This window comes from Zasmidium cellare (assembly GCF_010093935.1).
Source record: "Zasmidium cellare ATCC 36951 unplaced genomic scaffold M409scaffold_66, whole genome shotgun sequence".
In the NCBI taxonomy this organism is placed as follows: domain Eukaryota; kingdom Fungi; phylum Ascomycota; class Dothideomycetes; order Mycosphaerellales; family Mycosphaerellaceae; genus Zasmidium; species Zasmidium cellare.
The window spans coordinates 1,412-12,823 of record NW_022987010.1 but is presented as its reverse complement, the minus strand read 5'-3'; the positions used below and the strand labels follow the sequence as shown (position 1 = coordinate 12,823).

The 11,412-nt window shown below is 51.5% G+C and overlaps 5 protein-coding genes across 5 annotated transcripts; 3 read left to right on the top strand and 2 right to left on the bottom strand.

Annotated features, from left to right (window-relative positions):
• Nucleotides 1-442: 442 nt before the first annotated feature.
• Nucleotides 443-2,197, top strand: M409DRAFT_38012 (uncharacterized protein; the record flags this gene model as incomplete). The annotated part of the gene is made up of 4 exons (XM_033810844.1): nt 443-1,319; nt 1,362-1,696; nt 1,759-1,934; nt 1,987-2,197. The coding sequence occupies 4 exons, from the start codon at nt 443-445 to the stop codon at nt 2,195-2,197; spliced, it is 1,599 nt and encodes a 532-aa protein (XP_033659865.1).
• Nucleotides 2,198-2,212: 15 nt separating this feature from the next.
• On the bottom strand, nt 2,213-3,184 carry M409DRAFT_30509 (uncharacterized protein; the record flags this gene model as incomplete). Its single annotated transcript, XM_033809959.1, has 4 exons — nt 2,213-2,385; nt 2,458-2,744; nt 2,815-2,923; nt 2,989-3,184. 4 exons carry the CDS (start codon nt 3,182-3,184, stop codon nt 2,213-2,215), a joined length of 765 nt encoding a protein of 254 aa, XP_033659864.1.
• A 1,330-nt stretch (nt 3,185-4,514) lies between these two features.
• On the top strand, nt 4,515-6,307 carry M409DRAFT_30508 (uncharacterized protein; the record flags this gene model as incomplete). The annotated part of the gene is made up of 5 exons (XM_033809958.1): nt 4,515-4,646; nt 4,699-4,883; nt 4,935-5,419; nt 5,470-5,795; nt 5,846-6,307. 5 exons carry the CDS (start codon nt 4,515-4,517, stop codon nt 6,305-6,307), a joined length of 1,590 nt encoding a protein of 529 aa, XP_033659863.1.
• Nucleotides 6,308-7,244: 937 nt separating this feature from the next.
• M409DRAFT_61159 (uncharacterized protein) lies at nt 7,245-9,339 on the top strand (the record flags this gene model as incomplete). Its single annotated transcript, XM_033814668.1, has 5 exons — nt 7,245-7,485; nt 7,649-7,977; nt 8,117-8,243; nt 8,685-8,947; nt 9,100-9,339. The coding sequence occupies 5 exons, from the start codon at nt 7,245-7,247 to the stop codon at nt 9,337-9,339; spliced, it is 1,200 nt and encodes a 399-aa protein (XP_033659862.1).
• A 30-nt stretch (nt 9,340-9,369) lies between these two features.
• On the bottom strand, nt 9,370-10,911 carry M409DRAFT_30507 (uncharacterized protein; the record flags this gene model as incomplete). The annotated part of the gene is made up of 6 exons (XM_033809957.1): nt 9,370-9,540; nt 9,607-10,270; nt 10,328-10,439; nt 10,496-10,752; nt 10,808-10,849; nt 10,904-10,911. The coding sequence occupies 6 exons, from the start codon at nt 10,909-10,911 to the stop codon at nt 9,370-9,372; spliced, it is 1,254 nt and encodes a 417-aa protein (XP_033659861.1).
• Nucleotides 10,912-11,412: the final 501 nt, after the last annotated feature.

Below are 11,412 nucleotides of genomic sequence, written 5' to 3'. Positions count from 1 at the left end.
AGATATAGAGATGGCAATGAATCATCATGGATTGAACTGAGCTAAATCTCTAATGCCGGCGAAGTATATCACACTCGTTGCGGGCATTCGTGACGTCGAATAAACTTCTGGGGCAGAGGTCTCTGCACGCTAAGAGTTCGCGCTAGAGGCAGGCGAGCAATCAGGCTTCTTGAGGTGAATGACCACCTACAGCCAGGGAATCTTACCCGCATATGCCTCAGCCCACATTCGGGAGCGATTCCCACATGCCACTCGGGCTTTGTCGGCGATTTTCAAAGGGGGGATCAAGAGGCGAGCACTAGTCAAGTCTGCCCGGCTGAGTCGGTGATTGAAAAAAGGCAACCCAACACCGGGCGACTAGGAAAATCTGGACACACTGTTTGTTTTACCGCGCACGCAGCTCCTCATACATAACGCAGTCCTGCGTCTCAACGGCTAAAACATGTTCGATCTCATCAGTTTCGACCAGCTAACGGCAGCATGGGGTCCCCAGATCTCAATCATCCTACGGTTTTGTTCCGCATTCGCTCTACTGCACTTCATCGTGCTCCGGCCTCTCTACAATTTCTTTCTTCATCCCCTTCGAGAATATCCTGGGCCTAGGCTGTGGGCTGCGTCGGTACTACCATGGGCCTGCATGTTCCTGTCAGGTCAATCTCACCGTCGGTTGCGCGAGCTTCACGACAGGTACGGCAGAACAGTGCGCCTAGGTCCCAACGAGCTTTCGTTCACTGTTCCTGAGGCTTGGAATGATATCATGGGCCGTTCGAAACCCGGAATCCGCCAGGAAAACCCAAAAGCGCCATGGTATCTCAGTCCATCGAGCAAGGACATCATTGGAGCGCTACATGACGACCATACCCGTATGCGCAGACTGATGGCTGGTGGGTTCTCCACTGCCGCCATGCAGCAGCAGCAGCAAATCATCAAAAGTTATGTTGATCTCTTGATCGGAAGATTGCACATAAGTGCTGCTCAAGACGACCTCATCGACATTCATGCTTGGTACAATTACTGTACGTTTGACATTATTGGAGATCTCACATTTGGAGAAAGCTTCGGATGCCTCGACGAGGCCGCTATGCACCCGTGGATCTCTTTGATCTTCGCGAATATTCGACTCACTGCGTTTATCCTGGTTTTCAAACGGATCCCAGTTCTGCTGGCACTGCTACCGTTCTTCGTGTCATACAAGCTCGTGAAGCAGTTTCGAGAACATCAACAGATATCGAGAGAAAAGGTGGCGAAGCGACTAGAATTCAAAGACAGTCGAGCGGACTTTGTGCAGGACATGATTACTGGCAAAGCTGGTCAGGTAGGTCGTGCGTGTCGCTGTATCCTCCTGCTCTGGACTAACACAGAATGCCTTCGTGGCATGCAGACCATGTCCCGTGACGAGCTTGTCAATAACTCAGTCATCTTGACCCTCGCAGGCTCAGAAACCACTGCGACGTCTCTGGCAGGAGCGACATATCTCATCATGAAGGACCGGAGGGTTGAAAGGAGAATATTGGAAGAGTTGCGCAGTCGCTTCAGCGAAGCAGAGGACATGGATCTCATGAATGTGGCAACGCTTCCTTATCTCGGCGCCGTCACAGAAGAGTGCTTGCGCCTATACCCTCCTGGCCCAAACGCTCAGCCTCGCATCACGCCGCCCAAGGGGAATACCATCCTTGGAAAATACATCCCAGGCAATGTAGGTTGCCCATTGTATACCACATCGCACTTGCCGCTGCTGATGACCAATTCTTCGCTCAGACAATTCTTGGCATCCCACACCGTGCAATGTACTTGAGCGAATCCAACTTCACCCGCCCAACTGAATTTATTCCGGAACGATGGCTAGACCCGACCAGGAGCGAAGAGTTCGCCGGCGATCGTCGAGAATGCTTCCATCCGTTCTCTTACGGACCGCGGAACTGCATAGGCATGAAGTTTGTGAATTGAGAAATCTCGTACCGTGGACATTGGCTGACCAAGATTTAGTCTGGCGTATGCCGAGCTGCGACTCATCCTTGCTCGTGTCATTTGGGACTTTGAAATGGAGATATCGGCTTCGAGTGAGGGTTGGATGGAGAATCAAGATTCTTATCTTCTATGGCAAAAGCAGCCTCTGTGGGTTCGTCTAGTCCCGCGCAAAGGAGATTCTGAAAGTGTCCGGGAATCCGCTCCATACAGCTCAAGAGACAGACTCTGATTGGGGATTCTTTGTCTACTCTTTGGTCGCCAAAGCCCAGCCAACCATCCAGACAAGTCTGGCCGCTGGATTCGCCGCCCAGGTGTCAAGCTCTTCCTTCAATGTGCTTAAATACTCTTCCGTCTCGCCTCGGTCCCTGGCCCAACCGAGCTGTCCTTCGAGCAATGCGGGATATTGGTCCATGTCAACTTCACCAACACTATCAGTAAACAGCCCAGTCCGTACGATTTGCATCCGGGTCAATGAGATCTTCCACTTACGTTCAAATGCAACTACGCCCTTGCGAATATCCTTCCAGGCAAACCCAGCTTCATGTAGCCAAACGTGGTTAACCTTGCCGGCACCTAGACCCTCTGCACCTCGTGCTCTGGAACCTTCCCAAAACTTTTGTGTGTTTTCGGTGATCAAGGCTGTCGATTCGCATTGCTCGTACGTCGCCAGATCGCGCACGGCGACGGGCCCACCTGGCTTTACAATCCGATGCATGTGTTGTAACGAAGCTACTGGGTTCGGCAAGTGCAGCATAACCTGATGGCCGTGTGCGATACTACGAGAAAGCAAGCATTGTCAGCAGACGGGCCAGATCCATGACATTCGAAAAGGGGATAGCGTCTTACTCGAATGTGTTGTCCTGGTACTGGCTCAGGTCTTCTGCGTTGCCGACAAGGAACTCGATATTCTTGAGACCGGCTTGCTCAGCCGCGAATTTGGCAGTAGCGATGCTCTCTAATTGACCCATGGTCAGCATGTGCTGGGTTCAAGGTACGGCACGATGAGACATCTCCTCGTACTCTCGATATAGTCGATGCCAACGACGTGACCTTGAGGAGCTCTTCTCGCGAAGTCCAAGGTTATGGAACCAGTACCGCAGCCGACATCAATGATTTTGGAGTCGGATTTGATATATGGGAGGAGCTGTTCTGCGTGTCGCTCCACGGTGCGGTTCTCGAAGAACTTCTCCCATTTTTTGAAGTCCTGGCCTGCCATATTCCTGGTTTACAAAGATGTAACACTTCCAAAAGCTGAACAACCATTGTTAGCATTGAGGGACAGCCGATATTTACTTCCAGAATGGAACTACCAACATTCTGTTGGAACGTGATCACGTTGCTCTACTTTCCAAGATTTGAATGACCTGCTTTCTAACCCTAACCCTAAATCCCAACCACTCACCTGTCGTACAGGCCACCGCCTTACATGTAAGTCATTCAACTTCTCCAAGCCGAGTCGGCGTCATGTCATCCGCTAGTATATGTATATTATTTCGATTCTGCCCGGGAGCGTACGGGACGCAAGCTGTGTTGCATCCCCGACTGTCTAACGATCCTCTGTGCATATTCATTAGCACCCGCATCTCGCACTCTGAGAATGGACAGGATCGCAAGGGATTCGCCAACGAAGTTTTGCCCGGGAGCCCGAAAGGTTCTGAAGTTATATGCGCATAAGCCCCGCGGCCACCGAGAGGCGCCGAAATGACGAGCTCGTCTGGGTCCGTGCTTGTTTCGACCTGGGAGAACCACGAGCACGACTAAACACAAGATCGAGTACATGCTGGCCTCGCAAGGAATGCTCGAATGGCTCAGGTAGACGAAGTCGTTGTCTGCGGAAATGCCGTGCAAGAGCTGGCTTCGATGCTTTTAACAATGAGCTGTGCTTGGTCCACGAGGCTAACCAATGTTCTTCAAGTCACCAGCAATTTGCGGTGCGTGGGGGCTGAAACCGATGAAGCACAAAAACGTCTGCTTCGCGACGAAGTGTGGTGGTGGACATGAGCCAGCCTTGCAACCGTACGGCATACTTCTTGACGTCTTACGCCGGTATAGAGGAATGCGAACCGATCTTCTTGCTTGCGACCACAGGCACTGGCATTCCTCAAGGACCCTCAGAAGTGAGTCCAATGTTGCTGCGCTAAAGATCCAAGCACGCCTCGGCGAGCTGGCATCGACATCTCGACCAACTTTCTCCGGAGCAGCAACCGCTGTGGTTTAGACTGTGATGAAGAGACCTTCAGTCGCGCTTATGCTGGGAGTCTCTCGCCTTCAACAGAGCGAGCTGCAGCATGCTCAACAGCTTTTTCTCACCTTTTTATCACATCGGCGGCATGGCGGTCGCACGACACCTGTGCCCCATTACGATGTGACGAGCAGCCTGACGTGGGGGGCTTGCAAGCTCCTGCAGTCACAACAAGCTGTCGTGTTGCATGGCATGCTGCAGCTCATTAGCTCTCTCGTCTTCACAGTTGGTAGACCTTTGTACGGATATTCATATCGCATATAGCGGCGGGGGCACACTTGGAACCGCAGGCTGGCTATTCGCGATGGCAAGCGAGTCGAAAGAAGTAGATACCATCGTCATCGAGGGCAGTGAGGCATGCAACAGTGGCAAGGATGAGCCAGTCGACGAAATCTTAATCAAACAAGCCGGAGGAGATGGCGGAGGCTTGATTGAGGTGAGACATCATGTTCAAGTCTAGGGCCGGCCCTCGTCTCTGAACTTCACAGGGATACATCGAGCTGCTAGCTATTCTCAACTTCGGCTTCACGTTGCAGGCCGCTTGGGAGGCATCTGGCCTCTCGCTTCAATTCAGCCTGCTTAATGGCGGTCCAGCGTCATTGGTCTATGGAAGTCTGTTGGCCGGTGCTGGATCGTGCCTAATTGCTCTGTCGCTGGCAGAGATGGCATCTATGTTAGCTCACTCATCGCCTCCCGTTACCACTGCGTGCTGACAGAGTTGTAGCGATCCTGTGGTAGGAGCTCAATTTCGCTGGAGTGCCACATTCGCCCCAATGTGGCCAAGATTTTGGGGTCTCTTCCAAGGCTGGATGACAGTTTTCGCCTGGATCACATGCGCTGCTGCTTCACCCGCGTATCTGGCACAAGGTGTACAGGCTCTCATTGCTCGGAACAATGAGAGCTACGTGCCGCATGCCTGGCACACTACATTGTTGATGTGCGCTTTTGTTTTGCCCCCAGTCCTGGCCAACCTGTGGTTCAGGTCAATTCTCAATCCAATGGAGACTGTCGTTGCGATCGGCCATGGTGCGTTCTGGATTGCTTCAATCATACTTCTCGGAGTTGCTGGGGCTCGAAGCTCCAATGCCTTCGTGTGGCAAACCCTGACCAACGATGTTTCAGGCTGGACGAAGCCTGCCATCGCCTTTGGCATTGGGCTTTTGCCTATTGCATTCCCAATCACTTCTTTCGATGGCTTCTTACACATGAGTATGTCCATACTATGTGAACTTGCTTTGAGACATACTGATATCCTATAGGCAAGGAAGTCAATTGGCCAAAGCGAAATGTACCGCGAGCAATGGTCTTCGCCGTGGTCTTGAACAGCATCATGCAGTTTTTCTGGCTCGTGGTGGTGATGTATCGATTCGGCGATCCGAAGACCGTCGCCAACGCCCCAGGTGGCATGGCCATCGTCGGAATCTACAAGAACGCAACCAACTCGAAGGCGGTCACAACTGTCTTTGTGGTCTTCCAGATCCTTATCCTCTTCATATCGCTGTTCAACATTTTCGCCTCGGTCGCTCGCTTGACTTGGGCTTTCAGTCAGAACAACGGGCTGCCATTTTCGAAGTTCTTCGCCCATGTGAGTCACCCAGGCTTCGTGACCGGACAACGATTGATACTTCTTTCTAGGTCTCTAAACGCTGGCACATGCCTGTGCGTGCCATGATCCTGGTCGCCATCATCTGCTGCCTACTTTCGATCATCAACATCGGCAGCATCACAGCATTCAATGCCCTGATCTCTCTTCCACTGATCGCTCTCTACATTAGCTACGGTATCCCCACCCTCTTCCTACTCATTCGAAAGCTTCGTGGCCGAGCACCAGAAATGGGCCCTTTCAATCTCGGCCGCTGGGGCATCCTGGTGAATGCACTCAGCGTCATGTATATTCTATACGTGCTCAGCTTCGTGGCCCTGCCGATCATTCTTCCTGTTACGTCGAACAATATGAACTACGCTGGTCCTCTTGTCTTGGCTGTGGCCATTATCGCAGTGGCAGATTGGGTGGTGTCAGGGAGGAAGCGTTTCATTTTGCCACAGGATCTGGCCTTGCGGAATCGTGAGCAGATTGTTACGGGGTCCAAGGCTTGAGGATAGCGGATGTATTTGCATCTTCGTCCTGGCGTTGCTTCCTTCATCATACTCCTGATTGAACGGCGCCCGACGCTAACTTCATGTCAATAGCACTCATGACCCCTCAGCCACGTCACCCTCTCTTGCAACAAAGTCATCTAACACCCTACCGACAGCTTATCCCTACCGACCGAACAAATGGCACCTGGTCCGCTCGCCTGGGCGTAGTGACTATGGCAGCCAGGCCTGCAAGCATTGCATCGAAGCAATCTGACAGCCATATCAGCCGGTATTGCTGCCACTCGGTGCTTGCTGTTGGCAAGCGTCGCAGAAATCATGCGGCTCCTGCGGCAGATCAAGAATTCGGACCGCATGCAAGGCCACCTGCTTGTTTGAGAAGGGTCTAATCATGCGAGAGCCTCAAGTACCGGGCAATAATCTCGGGTGTTCGTCAAAGTGGGAGGAGCAAATGGTGGTTTTGGGGTGGCACGATAGCCCGTGCAGGAGGAGAAGCCACAAACGCCTACATTGATTGTATCTGGAGGCCATGCCCGTAGCCTGCCCACTCACGGCGGTCTCGGATGAAGCGTGAACAATAGATCATAATGCTGCTTGTCAGTCTTGCCACCTCATCAGAATTGTCACGGACAGGTTGTATGAAGGGTAGATCACAGCACTCAAGTGGTCAGTCACCGGAGTAAGCGTTGAGCAAACATTCGAGATGTTTTTTGTTCTATGTTTAAAGCTACGTATCTCTCCGCCTACCTTTATATTCCAAGCTGTCCACTAGCAAGCCTCTGCTCACAAAGCTCCGAACCATGCAAAATCAACCAATGGAGCATTCCAACATACTGAAGTCTGAGAATGATCACATTCTCACACTCCCTATCGAGCTACTGGAAGAAATCACATCCCTTTGTGACCCTGAGACCGATACTTTGGCTCTGAGGCTCACATGTCAAACGCTTGCTACTGCGGCGTTTCGGGCATTCGTCCACGAATACATTGTTCATATGAGATGCTCGATGCTGGATCACAACAGCGTGAAACGGGTATACAACATCATCGGACGGACGCATCTCCGGACAAAAACTCGGACCCTTTCACTCACGATGAGGGAGGATATCGCCACGCACCGTATCCATGGGGGATCCTGCGGCTCAGTGAGCGAGCAATGCCACTGCGGCTCAATAGCAGTAAGCAGTGCAACCTGGGCTTTAGTCACAGAAACTGTTAGGTCTCTTGGAAGACAGCCCAATGCCTCGATTATACTGGACTTTGCTTGGTAGCGATGCACTCCAGTAACAATTCGACCAGCCCCCCAAGCGTCCACTTTGCTGCGTGAAACACTCGACTTAGCTCGATCATCGTCCTGCCCAGTGACTGGTCTCTACATGTCAGATAGGTTCGAAGTTGACTACCTGGAGTTTCTACCGCTTGGCAACACCAACCCGACGATGCAAAATTTGAAAGCTTTCGCCTACATTTTGAAGCCACACGAGGAAGAAGACCTTCGGTGTCCCAAGATCATGCAGCAACGCAATATCGTGCGAGCCGTAAACAATCACGCTCACCAGCTTCAGCATTTCGAATTTGAGGTCACGCCGTGGATGGCACCTCTGAATGAGTCACTTGTGGCAGTAACACAAGAGCTGCTTTCAGGGCCGGCCCTGTCGGTCTTGCGAAGTGTGAGCCTGATATGTCTGCGAACACGACAGAAGACTTTGTTGGAACTCTTTGATCGATGCCCTGATACGCTACAGGAGATCGATGTTACGGATCTCTGTCTACACGAAGGCGGGGAGGTGTGGCTTGACGTATTCCAAGCGCTCAGAAGGTTCCGAGCCCTCCAGAACCTTTGCATCAATCAGCTTAGTGTCAGACATCGCGGCACAGGACGCTTCATCATGTTCATCGTACCGGAGATTAGTTTCGACGAGCAACGAGCGTCAATGTACGAAATTGAAGGGGTGGACCCAAAGAAATTTTTGGACCTCAATATTGAAAGGGGCCTACTATATAGCTGTAGCAGTAGACCTCAACCCCTTTCAGTGCTTTCTAGCCTGATACCGTAAGGTCCAAGGCTACGGTAGAGGGGTTGCACTTTGGGCGCTGGGCCGCGGGGCCGCGAGTTCCATAGAGATGTTATCAATCATTCCTTCGAAAACTATGATGCAGGTCCCAATTATCATCTTCGTAACTTCATGTCTCGGTGAAGTGAAATCCTAGTTACCCAAGTTTCACGACTTGCTAGTGTCGAGTGAGGCGCCGTTAGAGGCATACTTCTCAACGGTTGACTTTTTTCGATTGCCCCATTGATACAAACAGGCCTCTTGATCATGATTCATGAGTCTTGACACCAAACTCTATGCTATTTTATAACTATTCCACGAAGATGTTTGCTCCCACATCTCAGAGACAGAAACAACCCAGTCACGCGACGCATCATACGAGATACCACTTGTTCGGGAAACGCAACAAGGGTTCGCAATAACTACAACGGTCAGCGAGCAGAACATCTCGTATGATGAGGGCATGCAGCAAATAGCACGACCAGAGACAATCCAGGAGGAACAAGTTAGTTGGGGCTTTGTGTTCATGTGCGGTATTCAAACCAGAGCGCCGGACCGTACATGGGCCACCGTCATTCTCCCTGAGGTCAGCTTGCTGTCCTCCTGGCCCTCGCCCCTGACCAGACACGTACGCCTTTGGTGCAGCAAGCATTGGCAACAGCGTGCTCTCAGTGCAGCACATGCTTATAGTAGTACAGTAAAAGCAATCAATTGTGGGCTCTGTGAACATAAGAGTAGAGAGCCCAGGCCTATTTCACTAGCAACCTCACACTTGCCTCAATCGGCTGCACCAACGAGAACAGCCCAAGCTCAAAGTTTCTGAAGCCACAATCATATCCGAAACCCACGACAATTCTATCCTCCGAGTACCTATCGAGGTATTTGAGTCCATTGCCGATCTGTGTGATCCAGCAACGGACATCTTGGCCCACTGCGACTTACATGTCGTGTTCTATCGGTGTATTAGCTAGAATGTAGATCGACTCTATAAACAACAAATTTCTACATCTAATTAGAAGCTACTAAAGACTCCAAGTTATAAGAGTCTAGAGGCGATTGACCGGAAAAGATATTAAAGTCCTGCTCACACACGGTGTTCAACTCGGGCAAAGTCCCGTTAGTAAAGTAGGCTTGCATCGCTTTTATGGCGCACTGGCCGGGGCTGTTGAGGACAACGTGCTAGAGTGAAACGACACATATTAGCGTTCTTGTTCAGCGCATTGCAAGCCGTTCGGAGAGGCTTACACCTTGGCCATTATGTTGCAACACCACACTTCGCTCTAGCACCGTAGCCGCTATCCTGGCTCCTGAAAGTGGCGTTCTCGAGTCGAAAGGGCTTCCGATTAACAGCGCAGGATTTTTCGTCGCCGCCTTCCAGTCTCCCTCGTATCGGCCTTTGGATTCAGCTTTCCAGACGGAGCAGGCGATGTATGCCGGAGCGAAGATCTGACCCCAATATTCATTCTTCTCCCGCATCTGATCCACGCGAGGCTTGATGTCTTCAAGACTGTCCGTGCGGTGTAGAGTGTCTCCACAGTGAATTGCGAAGGAATTGCTTGGATCAACGACAGAGTTGAGAAAAGGGTAGAGTTGGCGATAGCGCGTGACGTTTCGGTCCATGATGGATTGAAGGTAAGGTGCGAAGAGCGGAGAATATACCAGGGCTTGGCGCAGCATTGTGTCGAAGGGAAGAAAGACTTGACGGGGGCCGACAATATCGGAGGTTATGTTGCCACCGAGGTTGACTGGGTTATACTTGACTTCGTCGAGTAGAGCATAAATCTTCTCGTGGAGAGACTCTTGCGTGGCTCCGTCGGCAGCGAGGTCGCAAGCCGGGTAGCCAGCTTCGATACAGGAGGCTATCCATTGTTCGATGGCGGGATCACTGCCTTCAAGCGCTTGGTACTCCCTTTGAAAATGTTAGTTGGCAAGTGCCGGAGTGACGCCGTACAAGTTTACGACCTACCAGCCAGCAGCGTACTCAAATGGATTGAGGACGCCGTCCAGGACCATTCTTTCAACTCTATTGGGAAACATTGCGGCCAAAGTCTGACCAACCGAGGTACCGTATGAATGACCTGTGCAACACTCGGTCAGCAATTTTAAACCACCAGGCAAGGGCAATGCGGCTAACCAAAGTATCTCAACAAGCCGTCTTCCTCCAGTGAATCAACGACTTGCATGATGTCTCTCGCCAGGAATGCCGTGCCCATCAATTGAATTATCTCAGGGTTGTTCTCCGCACAAGCCTGAGCGATGTTCTGGTTCAACGCCCATATGTTGCCCAGTGCAGTGTCGGATACATTGGTGCCGACCGGTGCAAGAGCATCGTAGCGGACAAAGTCCGCTTCAGTGGCGTAGCAATTGATGGGTAGTGTGGCCCCTGTCCCTCTTTGTGACTATGAGCGGTGTGTAATGCTACCATAGAGGGTGGGGCAATTCATACCTGGGATCGAACCCGATCACATCGTACTGTCCTCCCGTTGTGCTTAAACCTATATATTAGCATCGGACTACTTGGAGAAGACCTGAAGAATCTTACACAAGCATCTGTGCTGCCACGCTCGCCAAATACAATCCACTCTCAACACCAGGCCCCCCAAAATTGGTCAAGACACTGCCTAATCGTGGCTCTTTCACAGCAGGCACTTTCACCACAGTCAGATTCAATGTCTCGGTCGAGTTCGGCGCTGTGTGATCCAGTGGGACCGGGAAAGCTGCACATGTAACCGGGGCAGTAGCATTAGCGTTGAGAGCCTCTCCACAATCCCCCCCAGGTGATGTTTGAAGATGGCTGCTGCGCTTGTACGAGCATTGCCATGCTCACCATCACAGCGAGAGCAACTTGCGGTGCTGTAACTGCCATTGCAAAGAGAAATGGTCTTGTGTCAGTGTCGGTAAAGGTGGAGGGACTGTCCTAGCTGAGCGTCGTTGAAAGCGGTAGCAAATGGCTCGTATCAAGACAATGATCGATTACATATAACACCGTAGCATCGGTGAAGTCCTAGCCGAAGCTGCATAATTAGCAACGCGACGTCATGATCATGAACA